This window comes from Aspergillus aculeatinus (genome assembly GCF_003184765.1).
Source record: "Aspergillus aculeatinus CBS 121060 unplaced genomic scaffold BO66scaffold_45, whole genome shotgun sequence".
Taxonomy (NCBI): domain Eukaryota; kingdom Fungi; phylum Ascomycota; class Eurotiomycetes; order Eurotiales; family Aspergillaceae; genus Aspergillus; species Aspergillus aculeatinus.
Window position 1 is genome coordinate 194,899 of NW_020291514.1, and position 17,150 is coordinate 212,048.

Genomic DNA, 17,150 nt, shown 5'->3' on the forward strand with positions numbered 1-17,150 from the left:
GTCAAAGAAGGTTGTTACTTGCAGTGGGTTTCATGAGAGCTTCTGAAGAGGCGAAGAGAGAAGGTACAGTACAGTACAGCTACAGTACATGAGAATTATGAATTATGAGAATGAGATGCAGTGCTTGACGTGCATGCACCATGATGCTCACCCACAAATGTCAGAATTAGACTCATCCCCCGCCCCTTGCCTTTGGGCACAAACATATTAGAAAACGAGGTTGTTGAAGATGAAGAGTTGATCCAGTTTAGACATTCGACTGACTGTCTTCTACCCAAGTTATACACGGGGGGACACGCAGGTAAGGAAAGCATAGCAGTATTCGCACAGAGGGGCAGCAACACAGACTCGGAAGCATTGAGGGTAAAATTAATAAGGCAAAGAGAAAAAGAGACCACCGAGTAGCACAAGTAAGGACTGGAAGAGATATAGAGCAAAGGATAAAACCAAGTAGAAAACTAATGGCACAAATAGAAAAGCCCACGACACCGGTCCCGATACCGATACCAATACACCCAATCCGTTTGATGAAAACAAACCCCTTTCCCAACCCCGGAACCAGTCCCTTTAGAGAAACACCGCATTCCCAGGAACCCAGGTCATATTACCAGAACCCATAAAACTTTGCGCCAGAGGAGGTATTAGGCAAACAGCAAAAAGAAGTAAATCAAGGAAAAGGCGAATCTCACAGACCAGACAAGCGCATCATCGGCTTTCTAGTCATAATCGTCTCCACCGTCATCGTTGTCACTGTGCCGCCCGCGCGATCCCTTGACGCCGTCCTTTCGGATCGGGATCTTGATGCCTTGGAGCGCGAAGCATTTGCTGAGGGACGTGCTTTCGATGACACCGGGGAACTTCTTGGCGGAGTATACATGGAAGGGGTCGGAAAATACGGATGCCAGAACGGGCGCTGCCCCGTGGTTGATCACTGACACGCCATTGGGAGATTCCCCGGACTGGGTGCCCACGTTGATGAAGCTCATTTTCAGGCTGCAGAGGAAAAGTCAGCTAAGCAGTAGCACAGCAGGGGAGTTTACTGTTCAAAACACGCACCGGAAGGAACCCTCTGTCCGTACACTCAGGTCCTGCAGAATGAACCAGACACCGATCTTGTTCTCCGGATCCGTCAGTCGGAATGCACTGGCGCTCAAACTGCCGATGAGATTTCGCGTGAACATGCCAGCACCTGGAGCGGCGGTAACCGGCTGCGCTGGGGAGATGTTGGCGGGTGGCATGTGACCCCCGGCGTAGTAGGGGTAGTAAGGTTGGGCTTGCGGATTCGCTCCATAGGGGTTCTGGTATTGAAGTTGCGGGTTTCCGGCGTAGTAGTTATTCATGTGCGGGTAACCGACAGGCTGACCATAGGCATTTTGCGCGTACGGAGGGTACGAGGGTGAGACGTTCTGCAACGGGGGCGGGTATGACGAGGACATGGCGGTAGATATCGACGGAGAGGTGGCCGAGTGCTTCACCAAGTTGACCTCGCTCGTCCCCTCGGCATTCCACAGATCGACCATGAGTACATAAAAGGAGGTATCAATCTCACTAGTTCAATTTGATCAGTGTTTGTCGCATCACCATTGGCGAACCCGGGGCGTCGACTTACTTGATATCGATTTCCTTTTCAGTTTGAGCGTCCCGGACAATTAGACGGATGCATGGAGGAGGCGTGATGGGTCGTCGATCCTGATGATGGTCAGCAAAGGTAAAGACGATTTGACATAAACACAGCGCCTGGCTCTGGGTTAAGAACGTCTGTCACGTGCCGAATTCTCTTCATCCAAGAACAGGCCAAACCCAAGACTCAGATCCATGCGACTTCGAGTCTCATCAAAAGAGCGCTAGCAATCAGAAGCAGCCAATTGCAGACAAGTCCTGATTTTCTTTTCAATGCGTTCGCGACTCAGCGTCCCCGAGCTTCACGAACCATCCGAGCCATGCAGGTTTGGCGACAACCCAATCGGACTCCATGCCTCTGCCTAGCGATTCTCTTGCCGACGGAACTGCATCCGGACCAATATCCGAGTCGCATGGATCCAAGATCTCCAGTCCTTTCCAACGCCTGAAGAAGAGTTCGAGCACAATGCGACAAACGAAAAATTCAGATCCATGCGCTAGTCCGAAGGCGCTTGCGGGTATCGACAAGACTGACCTTGTCACCGAAGCCACACATGCGGGCGCGAATCGGCTGCTGTACCACTTGTAGGGCCCAAATGCGACCCTCGTGAACGGTGGTGAGCGGAGAGAGATGGGCTGCGGAGGCCATGGCGGGGGGCACTGGGCCGGCGGACCCAGGCGTGGGGTAGGAGGAAGAGGGCGGAATTCGATCCATGGCGAGGGGTGGCGGAGGAATACGATCCATGAAGTGAGACAGAGGGGGGAGAGGGGGGGAGGGGGGGTGGGAGGTGAGCTCGTGGCTTGTCTGCAATAGCGCGGGTTCAGCCAAGCGGAGGAGGGTGAAGCTGAAAAAGGCGGGGTTGCATACGAGCGCAATGCGCGTGGTGAGGAAACTGGCTGACGATGAGGGGGAAAAGACCAAAAGAAAAAGCAAAGAAGGAGGTAGATTGGTAGATTGGAGAGGGAGTAAGGAGAGGGAGAAAAGAAGACTAAAGGTAGTTAATTTTTGGAGTAGCGGGGAGAGAGAAGAGAAAGTTAGGAAGAGAAGAGAAGAGAGAGCAGAGAGCAGCAGCAGCAGCAGCAGTCAGTGGGCAGTGTGGGCGGAGTCACGGGCAGCTTTTTTGGAGTTCCAGAACTGCACGGAGTATGAGCTCATCTCTTTTACTCTCTTTGCTTCATGCTCGTCATTCCCTACCTTTTTTTCCCTTCAGAAACACAGCTGTTTGGGATGTTGGTCCTAGATAGTCTAGTGAGTTGCTAATCAATTCATAATCTGATACTTGTCTGATGGAAAGAATAAGGTATTTGCTTGTGATCCATACGTCGGGGCTCCTGAGGATCCCACGGGTCTGTGGGCGTCAGGCTTCAGCTTCTGTTGGTTAGGGGCATCCCGGATTACGGAGCTGTAATATTGCTAGAACACCCACGGACTGCCCGCTAATGTTTTAGCTGGGTATTCTAGGGATGAACGGGGCGTGGAGGATACCCGAGGAATACCAGAGGAATACCAGAAGATTACCAGAAGAATACCAGAAGAATACCGGTGCAGCGTGAGGTTTAGAGGGTTGGCCGGAACCAAAAAGTTACCTTCCGTTACCAATTACCTCCCCTCGACCTCACTATTCTGCACCCGGCCGAACCCGCTGGCTGCACGCCCAGACCCGAGATGTTACTAGCGCCAGAATCGATAGGTTTTAGTCGCGTCACGGATCAGGAGGCGATCAGCACTCAAGCCGGCGCAGGAACCTGGACCCAGACAGTCGGGTTCGGCCTCTTGCCCTGTCCGGAGCTTTGCTTGCCGTGTGCATCCTACTAGTCTTGGGGGTGCTGTTCACGGAAGCTGAGCAATAGGTCATCGCCTCAGCTAGAACCCTAAATTTCATGCATGATGTACTGTACAGTACTTCTTCAATTCACATCCTTCCACTGCTGACCTACTACTTATTGAATTTCTTCGGGTATCCCCTATCTTTGCAGTCCTTCGTTTTTTTGACATGCTGCAGCATATTGCCGTGTGCGCCCGGGGCGCTGTCACTCTGGCCTGCTGCCCGTGTACAGCGCTGTCACTACTGCACACTGCCAGATAAGTCGGTGGTTCAGGTTGTCAGAATGTAACACCGGAAGAGGGGGGAAGGAATTCGACAAATGAGATTCTTGATTAACCGACTGCGGCATTTCCCCGGTACGAGCTAAACCCGATCAGGCATACAGTGGGCTGTCTGTTGACTCTATCAGCCAATCTCATTCCCGTATGTCCTCCTGCAGGCGTTTTCGTTCCTCTGCGTTGGGTCGACAGAAGCTGACGCCCGACGCAGAGCTGACCTCTCCTCCACCCGTTTCAGATGGCTGCAGTCGATTCATGTCGGTGATAAGGCCGTTCACAGCGTCAAATCAGCGACTGGGCGGTCCAAGAATAGTGCCTTTGCCGATTCGGGACGCCTGCGTGCATGATCATTCGAGATGAAGACAAGGTTTCGGCCATCGCCCTCTTCGAGGAAGACCTCAGCGTCATTGAAGAGGGCATGAAACAGACACAGGCTTGGATACAGGATTATGAGGACATTGACACTATAAGGGGTGTATCAGACCACATCACCTTCCAACTATAACGGCATGAGAAGTCAACAAATCTGGATGGGAAGGAAGCGGAGTACAATTTTGCTTGGAACAGCTAAGCAATTCTTCGCGTTTCTCACGAGCCTGCGAATGCGCACGGATCTTGGTAATTGTCAATGTCAACCGGAGGAGAAATGGAAGATGACTGTTGAGACCGAACCCTTGATATGATGTTCTTCCATCTACTATAAGACAGTAGCATGTTTGCAGAATGATCAATAAGCCATACAGGTTCATCCCTGATAATTGGCTAGCTGAACTATCGATAACATCAGTAACGTATCGTTCTTCAAAGCAGAGGATACTACCAAGGATCCAGATACTGGCCGGAGATTTAAGAATCGACAGAGTATAGCTACGTCCTCAGGGCTATCCTGGTATTACCCGGGATGCGCTTGCCTACCTAGTAGCGGGCCCGAGCGGCTGCTTTATCCGCAGAGCTAAGCACTACCGCATCGTGATTGCTGCCCTCCTTTTGCTAGTGCCTGGGAACTGGAACATGCTCAGGCTCTCTGCATGTGCTCATTCCTACACAACATATCGATCGCTTCTTTTAGTCCTCAATTCCCTCCGAGCATTGCCTAGGCTCTTGACCTATCTGCCCCTAGCTCATCAGAATCGTTCTGAACATACTACATGAACGGACTACATGAACATATAGCATTCTGGATCCCGTTCTACCACTTTCCACCTACAAACAATACCGAGACAGGTTTTTTGGTCATAATTCGCCGTTGTCTGTAGGCAGGCCTCTCACTCTGACCTTCACCGTCATTTTCATTGCTCAGGGTATTTGTCGGGCAGCATGTTACAATAACAAACACTAAAGGTACTCTGAGGTATGGTGTTACCTGCCGAACGAGCTCAGTCGACATGGAAACTCTCGGCCTCACATTACCTGAAAAGGTTGCCATGGCTTGCTTCACTCGGCCCGCAAGAGTCTGTCTTTTGTGTTGAGTGCTGCAACAAGTTTATCGTGTCATATGCCATACAAGAGCATTGCAATCGTGGTTGGGGGTACAGCACAATGTAGAAAGGGATGATCGCACAGGATCTCAAACAGATCATATGTTTAGCTTCCCCACTAGGGTCTTCGGGGTCTTTTCTTCAGTGCTTCATAAATTATTTCGGTCCGCGTAGGTGGCATCAAACAGTGCACTTCATTGCCCTTTGAACCGCACCGCGAAGAACAATAAGAAAAGAGATAAGAGATCAAACATCGAGAGCCCACAATGCCCCTTCCCGCGACAGTGGCTATCAAAGGAGCTGAGCTGCTGTGAGCCCTATGGGCCTACTCGGGTACAGTCGACATGGCATGGCACTGGAAGCTGCACCAGGCTGAAAAGAGCGAAATCGACTTCGGTTCGGGGTACGTCGCTAACGACAGCACAGATGGCCTATATGTGCTGTCATCATCTGCCCTTCAATGAGTTCGTACAAATTGAGGGTATAGTACAGCATCAGCACCTCAGCAGTATCCGTTTCTTGGGTATAGATGAGGACATCTCATCGTCTTGCCACTCAGCGCGACGCAACGGAACAACCTTGAAACCCCGCTTCTGCGAATTCCAGAGGTTCATCCGGTCTTCTGGAAATGTGGTATTCTCCGCCGACCAGAACTAGAAGATCGAAGATCGAAGATCAATCCAGCTCTGAGAATGCGGAGAGAATCTCACAGTTCCTCAGTCCACGCTTCGTTGTCACCAGGCTTTGATGTCTTGCTGGGCCTGCTAAATGTGCAGTTGGTTGTGAATGGCCATCCAGGAGTGTCTATCTCTTCTCACATATTCTTCCGCGCTTAAACATATATCTCGAAAGGCCACCACTGCTGTTAGCTATGCCCAGGAGAGAGGGAGAGAGAGAGAGAGACACTGCAAGAACAACCAATAGGCCGATTCGGTCTCTCCCGAAGAAATACTCGCATCTCATCTTTTGTAACCAGGACGAGGGCGCGCATGAGCATGAGTTCGATGTATCCCGGGTCGCTAGCTCTGACTCGGGGGCAAATAGCAGGCAATATGTTACAAGCCGTTGAGAATGAAAGCCTACTCACCGGAGAAGTGTATCCCTTATGAGCAGCAAGAAAGCTTTCTCGTTCCGGGTAGCATGCGTTCTGGACACTGGAACTGCTGATTTACCGCGATTGCCTTAGGCATAGCACAACGCAGAGCGATGAACAATGGAGAGTGTATGCGATTGTTCCTCGAGACAGTTTGTCTGTTGGCAAGTGAGTATCTCTTTGGTGTCTCGACCTCACAACGATCAGTATACCGGGCTCATAGTCTTATGGTCTAAGCATTTACCAACTGCACTTGCGACGTGCAAGGAGAGATAGCCTGCTCGAGGGTCCTCCAGGGTAGGTAAGCCCAGAGGAAGGGGACCGACACATGAGGCAAACCAGCTCTAGATGCAACCAGCACCGATTGAGGATGGCAACAATCAGAGAAATATAGCCCCATACTACATCCAAAGCACCAACACATGAGCTGTTCGTCTCTCTCTCGCATGCTTCGCTATCATCATGGAGTCATGTACAGCATGCCCAGCCCTCACGTTGGCGCCAAGATACACACTACTACGATAAGCCCGCTGGGGCTCGAGCATGCAGTCGCGGAGCGGAAGTCCACCTACTAGTCAAGACCAAGCGTTAGGCAAAATCGATGATGCCATCTATGTCCCTCAATGCACTGACATCCAAGACGCACGCGCCACGTCGCTATATGTCCTGCCCATCGTCCCGGCCCCGCCTCGATCAGATGGGTGGATGATCGAAATGATCCGAATGGCCAGTTCGTTCGCACATAGTACATCAAAGCGCCTAAGAGTGTCCGAGAACCATGCCACGCCGCGCGCGAAGTTAAGCGCACAAGCATTGCATTTTCCTACTCGGGAATGGCCTCAACGTTTCTGCCAACGTTGCTGGAAAGAACAAGATCAGAATCACCATTTCGGAAACTAAAAGAATAAGCTGAGCCGCTACGCTATACTTAAGTTACTTAGGTTAGAATGCTGACACTACGCCACGGCGAATATAGCTGCACTGCACTGCACTGCACTGACTCAATCACCAGATGACATACATCGGGTCTTTACCCCACCCTCGATTACATCCCATCCCATCCATCCCCTCTCAGGGTCAGATGCTCTACAGCTTCGCTACGCTTTCCCTGATAGAGTAAACGCATGAACAAACCAGGATCCGATCGCAATATCATCGATTATACAGTAGTTACGTAGCTGTAAGCGAGACCGAGACCGACGTGTGGATAATCGGGTAAGTCAATCTGAGCGGAAGAAGGTGACGCTAGAAGGATCTTGTAGAGTAAAAATGTTCTCTGGGGCGGAGAAATGCGTATCACTAGCCTGCTGGCAGTAACCATCTCCTTCCCAGTCTTGGACCCACCGCGGCCGGGTTCAGTCCAGTGTATGATTCAATTTATCTCGGCTCTCCGTCTTCTTTCCTCCTCTCCGGCCGAAACGTGCCCCCCCTCACCCCTCAAATCGCCGCCGTCGCCGCCGCCGTCAGACGCCGCCCGCTTGCCCGCCCGCCCCCCTTAAACTTAGGTAACCTGCCTTAGCCACCCTCAATTCCCCTTAGTTTCTCCAAGCCCCGCGGGCTGGATGGATGCAATAATCATGGAAATGGATGGAGTTCCTACTCGTAGGTCCACGAGCACGGCCCGCAGGTGTGTGGTTGACCAGGATCGGGACGGTCGGGGGGTTCGGGACTTTACTCTGGATTCTTCTTTTTTTTCTTTTGTGCTGTCCTCGTCATACTCGTATGTAGATAACTCGTATGTAGATAGATCTTGATCACTGGATGACGGGCTAGCCATATTGCTGCCAGCTTTCGGAGGTGCTGTTCTAATCGACGGGGATAGATTGGTTCCTTCTCGATCATTTACAGCCCAATAAATGTGGGGTCGGCGGCCTTTTACGTGAACAGCTTCCGTTGTTCTTGATTGTTTGTCTATCTTTATTCGTTATCCTAGGAATGCATCATTGGGGGTGGGAATTATCCCATTCATTCGAATGTCTTGCGTAGTTCGCTGAGACAACAGGCGAGCTTGACCTGGGTATACTATTTTACTCGTATGTATTTACTATTCTCGGTGCCTCCCCCCCGTTGTCTTGCCTAATTTTAGAAGCATTTCTGGGAAGACGACGAGATGACCGGTGTCCGGTGTTCAAGCGAGGGAATCCGAGACAATTGGCCATGGGCATGATTTGGAACAACCATCGCGAGAGAGTAGACTGACTCCTTTGTGGTATGGTGGCTCGGGCATGGATAGAATGAGGTTAGGTAGACACTAATAGTGATAGAACTGGACAGGAAATGGGCGATAGTTACCCAGGCTTTGCGGCACGTTGTCGCAGTAAACGTGTAAGTTGATATTAGAAGTATAGAACCAGGTCGGTTGTTGCAGATGCAATGCTCATACTACTTACTGGCTCCAAGCCCAGGGGGCAGGGGAAAGTTACCTTGAGAAGGCAGTGGATGCTCCCGCATCAAAACTTACGGGAGCAGTAGTTATCGTAGGTTGCGACGCAGTTCGCTGACTGTCGGCGCACATGAAGAAGCAAGTAATAATGATAGCGACCGGATTCTAACACGACAGTAACCTGCGATGTATGTCTGAGGAGGAACGGTGCTCCTTTTCGGGAAAAATGCGATAACCCGATCGCGATCGTGCCGGCTCCTGGAGGGCGACCTTCCTCGTCGACATCGCTGCGATCATTGGCAAAGTATCCTCATAAACAATAGTAATCAGAAGCCATGACCTTTTCCCTCTGGATGTAAGCTAAGATTCGATGAGTGGGTTCGTTGTATAGGTCTTCGTTTAGTTTACTAGATCTAGGTTTGGTGCTCACGTTCTAGTCATATTCAAAAGTTAGTCCTCGACAATCGAATGTTTAATCGCGGTAGCGCAGTCTATGTGTCTTAATCCGTAGTATCAATTGAGTAATGGTCAAGCCCGGTGAGCTTCCCTAGATAGACTCTGTGAGTCTGTGTTGCATCATCATGCTAAGGTGTGAGAGAGTGTTCTCCCATTCAGGAAGAGAGATCCGTCGGGAAAGGAGGCCCACCACCCAGAGCCACTATCGTGAACGGCCAACCAACAAGGTTTCCCTTGGCCTCGCTAGGACAAAGATCGATGGAATCATACAAAGATGGTGAATCGGTCGTGAAACCAGGTCAATGATTTCCGCGCAAGCCATCTGTCCATCTCGAAGCCAGATCTACCACTTTCATATTCATAAGGCTAGCGGTTTGATAATCAAAGATACAAAGTTGACTGTGCCGTACCACGGGCCGAGCTCAACCTTATGCCTGATTAGGAAGTGGACAGAAAGTCCCAAGCCGTGTGTCCAATCACACGAGGGGAAAACACCAAGAATCTTGATTACCCTAAATGGCAAAAGCAGGGTTCATCACTTGGCGGGGCTAGACTGCGATAGGGAAGGGGGGCGGGGAGTGAGCCTGGAGGGCGACGGGGGGATGGGTTTGGGATTTGAGAAAATACTGTTTTGGGTTTGGCCTGCAAGTGGCCGGGGATCCACCCCGGGGTGGGCAGGCGGGCGGGCGGGCGCGGCGTGGATGATTTTTGTCCCAAGACGGCATGACGAGGAGAGACCCGTGAGATCCATCCAGAGACACACAGAGAGTGTGTGCACTGTGTGCGAATGCGCGTGCGCAATGCTTTCGCTGGCCAGATTCATGATTTATCCAGAGATTCCGAGGTTGGGTCGCGTTGCTTCTTGACTCTTCCAATTGTATCACAGATAGAAGAAAAGAAGTGTTCTCCAGCCCTAGTAGGAATGGTTGTCCTACCACAGAGGTAACCTGACGAATCCATGACTTAGGTCAGTCAGTCGCTCTGCACGGACTGCAAAAGTTGGAGTCCTTTAGCAGCAGCAGCAGCAGCAGCAGCAGAGCAGTACTGGCCAATGCAACCTCCCTTTTTCCCTCTTCGGTTTGTGTACTCTTCCCACAGGATGCATCTCCACCTGGATGAACCCATGCTTTCACGATCAACTGGGATCCCAGCGAACATAATGAACCTGATGAAGACGAGGAGGATGCATCATGCAGATTGTTTCAGGGGGTGGACTGTCTAGGAAGCCCGGGAAGGAGGTAACTACAGTACCTCCTCCGTTCTCCGTCCATTCATCAAAGATGCGATGGAAGAAGCAGTGAAAAACTTTGAAGGATAAAGCCCAGAGAAAAAATCAATCGCGCCTGATTGGGTGGCTCGTTCGAGATTATGTGGAGGTCACGTCAAAGAGAATCCGGTTGGGGAAAAGTCGCGATCGATGATGGATATTGAAAGTTTGGAACATCTGGATGCAGTCGGTATTAATAGCGGAAGAATTGAATAGTCGCATAGTCAAATAGTCAAGCAGTCAAGAAGCATCCACAAATCGCGGATCTCTCCTCCCCCTCTCTCCCCTCTCTCCCCTCTCTCGGCAGGACTAACTGGAAATAGACTGTAGTCGAGCACAGGCTGTTGCTTTTCAATGATGGATCGTCCCATTTTTTCGTCCATCTCAACGGTAATCGTTCTTGGAGGAGGGAGACATGGACAATCATGACTTGGCTGGGGAGCGGAGATCCCGACGCCCGTCAATCTTCGTCGACTCGTTCGAGGGTCCTGCCTGAGACCGGCAACCCTCCATGCCAATCGGTCGGTATCGATGCTTTCATACCACCGTTTGTAGGGGGAATGAATGATGGAGATCGCAGTTTACTATGTAGATAGTAACTCAAGTAGGTGAGGTAGTCCTGCAGGTTTAGGTAAGAGGCCACTCCGCATTTACTGGTTTGGTGTGCACATGCCGCGGCACTGGCAGTCAGACATTTCGAACTGGTTCATTGATTCAGGGGAGGGGCGAAGAAGAATTTGGAACCAGAAAAGAGAAGAGAAATGCTACTGGGTGCTACTGGGTACAATTGAGAAATTCTAGAGGCAGAGATCAAACGTTGAGAAGAGCAAGATGGGACTGGGTTAGTTGTTAGTTAGCTAATGTTCAGAGAGCTACAAGTCCTGCCGTACAAGTCTAACACTGGTACTTATCAGAATGGATAGTGTATCTTTCTGGGTCAATCTTTCCCACTCTGTTGTTCCAAGACCCACTCCGAACAACGATCTATCGGTTAGTTTGGAGACCGAATGCCAAAAGTAGTGTCCACTGAAGGGGGCGCCCGGAAGGGGCAAAGAAAGACAAAATGAAAATGAAGAATTAATAAAAAATAAAAAAAAAAGGCAAATGAGAAAAAAGGGAAAAAAAGGTTGGTTGCGCGGGTAGGCAGGGAAATTCTATTAGATTATGCTGGTATTAAAAGACCAGACCTCGAACATGGCGTGCCAACAGGATATCTCATGTTTTATATGTGGATGTGTTTGTTTTTGAGTGTTTGGTGCAGGAGAAATCATTTATTATCATTCTAATTATTATTCTTATCCTTATTCTTACTTCCAGCTGTCTTGTTGTTGTCATCAAACCGCAAGGTGCCTTTCACTCACACACTCTCTTCTCTCTTCTCTCTTCTCTCTCTTCTTGTTCTATATTCCTTCTCCCCCTGCGTGTCAATCCTCAAACCTACTTACTGCTATTCTTCCTCTGTTCCCACTATTACTCCTCCTCCTCCTCCTCCTCCTATAAACACCTCCCCCTCTCTCTTCCCTCACCCACTTGGCCTTTTCCCCTTTCCCTTGTCTCTTGTCCCAGGCAGACCCGGTGCGATGCCTGTCGGGTTGTTATGAAACATACCTTGCGCCAAGTTACACCTAACATCCAGAGGAAAGGTTCAACAATGCCTGCACGGCGCAGTTACAGAGCCCCATCACGGAATGGCTGTTATGGGTGCAGGAACCGGCAGATCAAGGTAGGCTCGCTAAAGTTTAAGTAAAGTTGTTGTTCCTGCCTGCGGTTGTCCTTCGAATATTGGTCGCTCTTCTTTTCTTCGGCCGTTCCTTCCCCCTCTTTTTTTCTTTTTACTTTCTTACTTTCTTTCTTTCTTTCTCTCTCTTTTGTTTCTTCGAATTTATTTCCTTTCCTCTCCTCTCTTCTCTTCCTTATTCAAATGTTCGTGGTGGTTGTCTTTCTCCTTCCGCTTGCTTGCACTCCCCCGGGCCTGCCTTAATACCCCCCCCTCCCCTTCCCTCTTCCCCCTTTTGTTTCTCAATGCCTGAATGCCTTACAATGCAGTGATCCTCATCCTTCAGGCACCTTACCGTATGTCGGCCTTTGAAGCATAACCATTTCCCCAATTCGGAACCTTTCATTCAGACTTGAATCTATCCCACCGGCCTTGCCCCCTCCACCCCCTCCACCCCCTTTCAGTTTTCTCCACGTTAAGCTTCAATTGTGACTGGATGGCCTTAATATCTCCTTTCCGTTACTGATTGGCAGATGCAGTGCCCAAAAGAACACCCTCAGTGCTCCCATTGCACCAGTGACAACATAATATGCCAATATATCTCCTCGTCTAGCTCACTGGTGTGGCCCAGGGTCAAGTCCCGCTCCACCACTCCAACCATTCCGCCAGCACGGACAACGGCGTCTCAACCGCAACCCAACACTAGGATTTATGCTCAGTATCGCCTCGTAATGGACCACTCCATTAGTCCATGCCCTCCGCCGGGAGGCGAACTCAACATCCAGGACTTGGAACTAATGATGCAGTGGTGCACCACTACCTACCGTTCTGTCTCGCGCAACAGCACCGTGGAAGGAATTTGGCAGGGCGTGGTCCCGCGCGAGGCAATGCGCCACCCATTCCTCATGCATGGTATTTTGGCCCTGTCAGCCCTACATCTGGCCTCCTCCACCTCCTCCACCACTGGAGCCAGCAAAGAGGAGTATCTGCGCACCGCCAAGAGTCATCAGCAACAGGCCGTTGCGGGCTTGGCCAAGGTCGCCGACCATCTAGACCGGTCCAATTGCAACGCGGCGTTTGCCCTCTCCAGCATCATGGTCGTCTTCGCGTTCGCCTTCCAGGGAAACCCAATTCCCACCGCCAACACACAACCTAACGCCTTGGATGCGCTTATGGACATTTTCCAGTTTACCAGGGGCTCCATTGATGTACAGGGCGAGATCATCGAATGGGTCGCGGATGGAGAATTCAGCGCTCTCCTAGAATACGACAACTCGCAGCCTAAAATGCCGGATACTTCGCGCTTGGCCATTATGTCTCTCTCTAGGCGAAATACTAACTTAGCGACCAAGGATCCGACGCACGAAAAGGATGTGTATGATGCGACCATCAATCATCTCGGATTCTCCCTAGACAAGCTCGCACGGGGAGGTGAGACCATGATCATCGCCTTTCAATGGATATTCCGGATTCCGTCGCGATATGTGCAATTGGTCCGGGAGCGAAAACCGTTCGCATTGGCGATTCTGGCCCACTACGCTGTCATCATCCACTCGTTGCGAGGGCATTGGTGGATTGGCGAGTGGGGGACTCGATTGATCCGTGACATTGGCCAGCATCTGGATGCCGGCTGGAGAGAGTCGATCAGTTGGGTCATTGACGCCACAGGTTGTTATATCCCTCCGGTCTGAACAAGCCCACCCGGCTTCTCTCTCCGACCACCCCGGATGTTCGCCTGAATCGCGCTTCACTCCACGACGCATGTCATCATAGCACTACGCACAATCTGCTACGCTGCAACCAGCGAAGCGCATGCACTTCCCGCAGCATGGGAAAGTCGCAGCAAATCCACGCTCTGTCTCGGGGGCGTACAGATTCTCAGCAACTAGCGTGGGCTCTTACCTTACTGAACACTGCGCTACTCTTCCTTTCCGCGATCGACTCTGGGATTCCAATACCTAGCCCCGCTCATTCAGGGATCAGAATCATTCATTTGTTCTGCCGACATTCCCCTAGAAGCAGAGTTTCGAATCCTCGACGCGCTTTCAACCTCCCACTCCTCAACTGAACCGCCCTGTTCATGAGAACAAAATACCACTGGATCCCGCCATGACAGCCAGCCTGTCCCCGACCAGGTCCCCACCCCAACCCAACACGGGCTCAATCGCAAAATAGAATACAGGGTGCTGGACATCTTAACGGAACGGCCATGACACATATACGAAGAAGTTTTTTCTTATAGGGTTTTTGTTGAGATGGAACAGCGTTGATCCTAGCTACCTGACCACTACTAACTAGCCCTTCCTCCATCGGTTTCTCCCCGCGCGCACTCCTCTTATAGCATACATTTTGGCCTTGTTCGTTCTATCATAGCGACCGCATCATCTATAATATATTCTTTTGGATAGAAGGAAAGACCACTACTCGGCATGCATACATCCATATGACAAGAAGATACAGTTTTCGTGCTCGAATTACGGTACCGTGCCGGTGTAGCTTTCTTTCTCTTTGTCCTTCTTTGGGCAAAACGGGATGGAAAAGGGTAAGATCATTTGGCTAAGATGGTATAAACTAAGGAGAATTCTGCAAGGGAAGGAGGGGAGGGGGGGATGCTATTCCTGATAAGCCCGTGCATTTTCATTGGAGACAATTTTGTTTCCGTTTTAGTGCCGTCACAAGCGAGAAGCATACAAATGGCCGACGACGCGCTGCAGAACCTATGATCCTTTTTTTAATGAGAAGGTAAGCATGCATGAATTATGGACAGGACAAAGGAAAAAAAAAAAAAAAAAAAAGAGCCACCCATCCTCCGCTGTTGCGAACGGATCAGAACAAACCCAGTCAACAAAACAACACAAACACATTGACCAAAACCATACACCGGCGCCTGTTTCCTAGTTTTGACGTAAGTCTACATGGGTATTGATTAAATAACATAATGTGTGAGAAGGCGAAAGAGAAGAAAGCAAAAGGAAAAGGGGACCGGCTGCTGCCTCCATGCAAAACCTCTCCACCAACATATGGCGAAGAAGGGAGCAGAGATTCAGAGAGTCGAAAGGAGATAAGGACCCCGAGAGGCCTCTTCAGGATCATCAGCAGCACCAGCGACACTGTGCCATTGACACCATCACCATCACCACCCCGCAGCATATTGTCGAACTCCCCTCCTTGACAAGGAGTCGAAACTGCCCATTAGTGACCAGACCAGAGTCGATCACAAATATGCAACCCCCAGCATCCACCATCGAGGGTTACCAAATATGTAGTCATGTTTGGAGAAGAACCAGAAAACCCGACCGGGGACAAGGCGAGCTACCTGTCCCACAGCGCTCTCGTCCGCCAGTAGTTGCCAGATACCGGCTGCCAACGACAAGCATATCAAATTTCTGAGGGAAATCAACTCCAAACGTGTGCTAGTCAACTGGACGAGGGTTGTCGCTCCTCGCTGGCCGGGCGACTCTCGCTACTGCTGAGAGCCCCCGAGGCCACTGCCGCCGCAGGAGAAGGAGGATGCGCCGCCCCGGCCGTGTGCTCGAGATCCTTTCGGCGATCCTTGGACTGGGTTCTCACGCGGGCCAGCTGGGCCTCCTGGGTCTTGACGCGCGCCAACTGCGCCTCGCCTTGTTCGCGCATGCGCTTCTCTTCTTCGGGGGTGGGGAAATATGCGTTTGCGACGCCGCCTGTGGGAGATGGAGATGGAGATGGTTAGCTTTTGGGACGACGAGGCATTTCCATCTCGACTATAATCGGGAAAACGGAGAGAAAGAGAGACGAATCAGGAGCAAGAAGGTTGGAAAAAGAAAAAAACCCACCTCGTCCGGTATGATGCGGCGCCTCCTCCATGCGCAACGGCGGGGTCTCGACGTCCTGCAGTTCGCGCGCCAGTTCGGGATGTTGCGGGTCGTTCTGCATCATGTTGCCGGAGCCGCCGCGGCCGGTGGTGAAGACATCTTGCTTGATGGTCGGGGTGACGAGGTCCTTGGTGGTGGTGCGCGATTCGCCGGTGCCGGAGAAGATGTTCCCTGTTGGGATTTGGGGAACGATTTAGCTAACGGGTTCTTGGTTTCTTGCAGTGTCCAGTGTCCCTGGGGGGGGATGACCGGGGCAGGAAGTAGTGAGTGGGGTCTTTGGGGGATGGGAGTTAGAAGACGTACCCGCGCCACCGCGACCATGAGAAATATTCCTGCCCATGACTTTTTTTCCGCAGCGGGCGATACCGTGGAAGACTGTGGAAAATAATGAGATTGGCGACAAGGGGAAGAGATAGTCAAGGCGCCTCGATTCGTGCTGTTTGCGAAAAGCAAGAGATTAATGGCACGAGACGGGAAAAGAAGTTGCGATCGGCTTGACTCGGTTCAAGGTTGAAGATGGAAATTGTCCGGACGGGTGGTTTGCTGGTGGTCGCTCGACTCAGCTTTCGGTTGGCGAACTGGCGAACTGGCGAACTGGTAGGAAGAGGGGTGTACGAAGGATGATAGATATGCTCCCACCAAGGCCGTTGATTATTAAAACGGTGAGACACAACACGAGAGAATGGGAAGTGAAATTCGAAGAAGAGAAGAAATAAAATCAATGGTGGTGGATGATGCGATGAGAGAGCCAAGAAGCAGCAGCAGCAGCAGCAGTTGCCCGTCGGGGGTCAAATGACGTCCGTTTTTTTTTTTTTTCTTGGGCAATTGGCAATGAAGTGCCCGCAACGGGCTCCGTCTTTCTTTCTTTCTTTCTTTTACTGCGCCTATTTTACTTCTTGCCTCGAGGATAATCAAGTGGTACCTACCTTTATAAGGTATAGTATGAATTAGGCATCATGACCATCTCTAAATCAACCGACACAGACAAAGTCAAGTAAGGTTGGCTCTTGATTCCCCCCCGCCCGCTCGATACAACTGAGTTTTTGATTTTTGACTTTTGTTTTTATAATTTCTTTTCTTTTTTTTTGCTCGGGGAGTTTCAGTTTCTCTTACCTCACTGCTATTCCAGCCCTGCCAGGTGACCCGATAGTGATACTTAGTTGAATTGTTGTACGGAGACA

General features: G+C 50.8%; 3 protein-coding genes across 3 annotated transcripts; 1 reads left to right on the forward strand and 2 right to left on the reverse strand.

Moving 5' to 3' along the window:
• Positions 1-274: 274 nt before the first annotated feature.
• On the reverse strand, positions 275-2,223 carry BO66DRAFT_394109 (velvet factor family protein; the record flags this gene model as incomplete). The annotated part of the gene is made up of 4 exons (XM_025647913.1): positions 2,156-2,223; positions 1,610-1,689; positions 1,057-1,548; positions 275-993 (listed from the first exon to the last, which is right to left on the reverse strand). Coding segments are annotated over exons 1-4 (866 nt in total), but the record flags the coding sequence as incomplete, so codon positions are not given.
• A 10,184-nt stretch (positions 2,224-12,407) lies between these two features.
• Positions 12,408-13,950, forward strand: BO66DRAFT_162654 (uncharacterized protein). Its single transcript, XM_025642231.1, has 2 exons — positions 12,408-12,474; positions 12,658-13,950. Exon 2 carries the CDS (start codon positions 12,850-12,852, stop codon positions 13,807-13,809), a length of 960 nt encoding a protein of 319 aa, XP_025500889.1. The 5' UTR covers positions 12,408-12,474; positions 12,658-12,849; the 3' UTR covers positions 13,810-13,950.
• Positions 13,951-15,535: 1,585 nt separating this feature from the next.
• BO66DRAFT_404198 (uncharacterized protein) lies at positions 15,536-16,309 on the reverse strand (the record flags this gene model as incomplete). The annotated part of the gene is made up of 3 exons (XM_025648919.1): positions 15,536-15,798; positions 15,931-16,140; positions 16,273-16,309. 3 exons carry the CDS (start codon positions 16,307-16,309, stop codon positions 15,536-15,538), a joined length of 510 nt encoding a protein of 169 aa, XP_025500890.1.
• Positions 16,310-17,150: the final 841 nt, after the last annotated feature.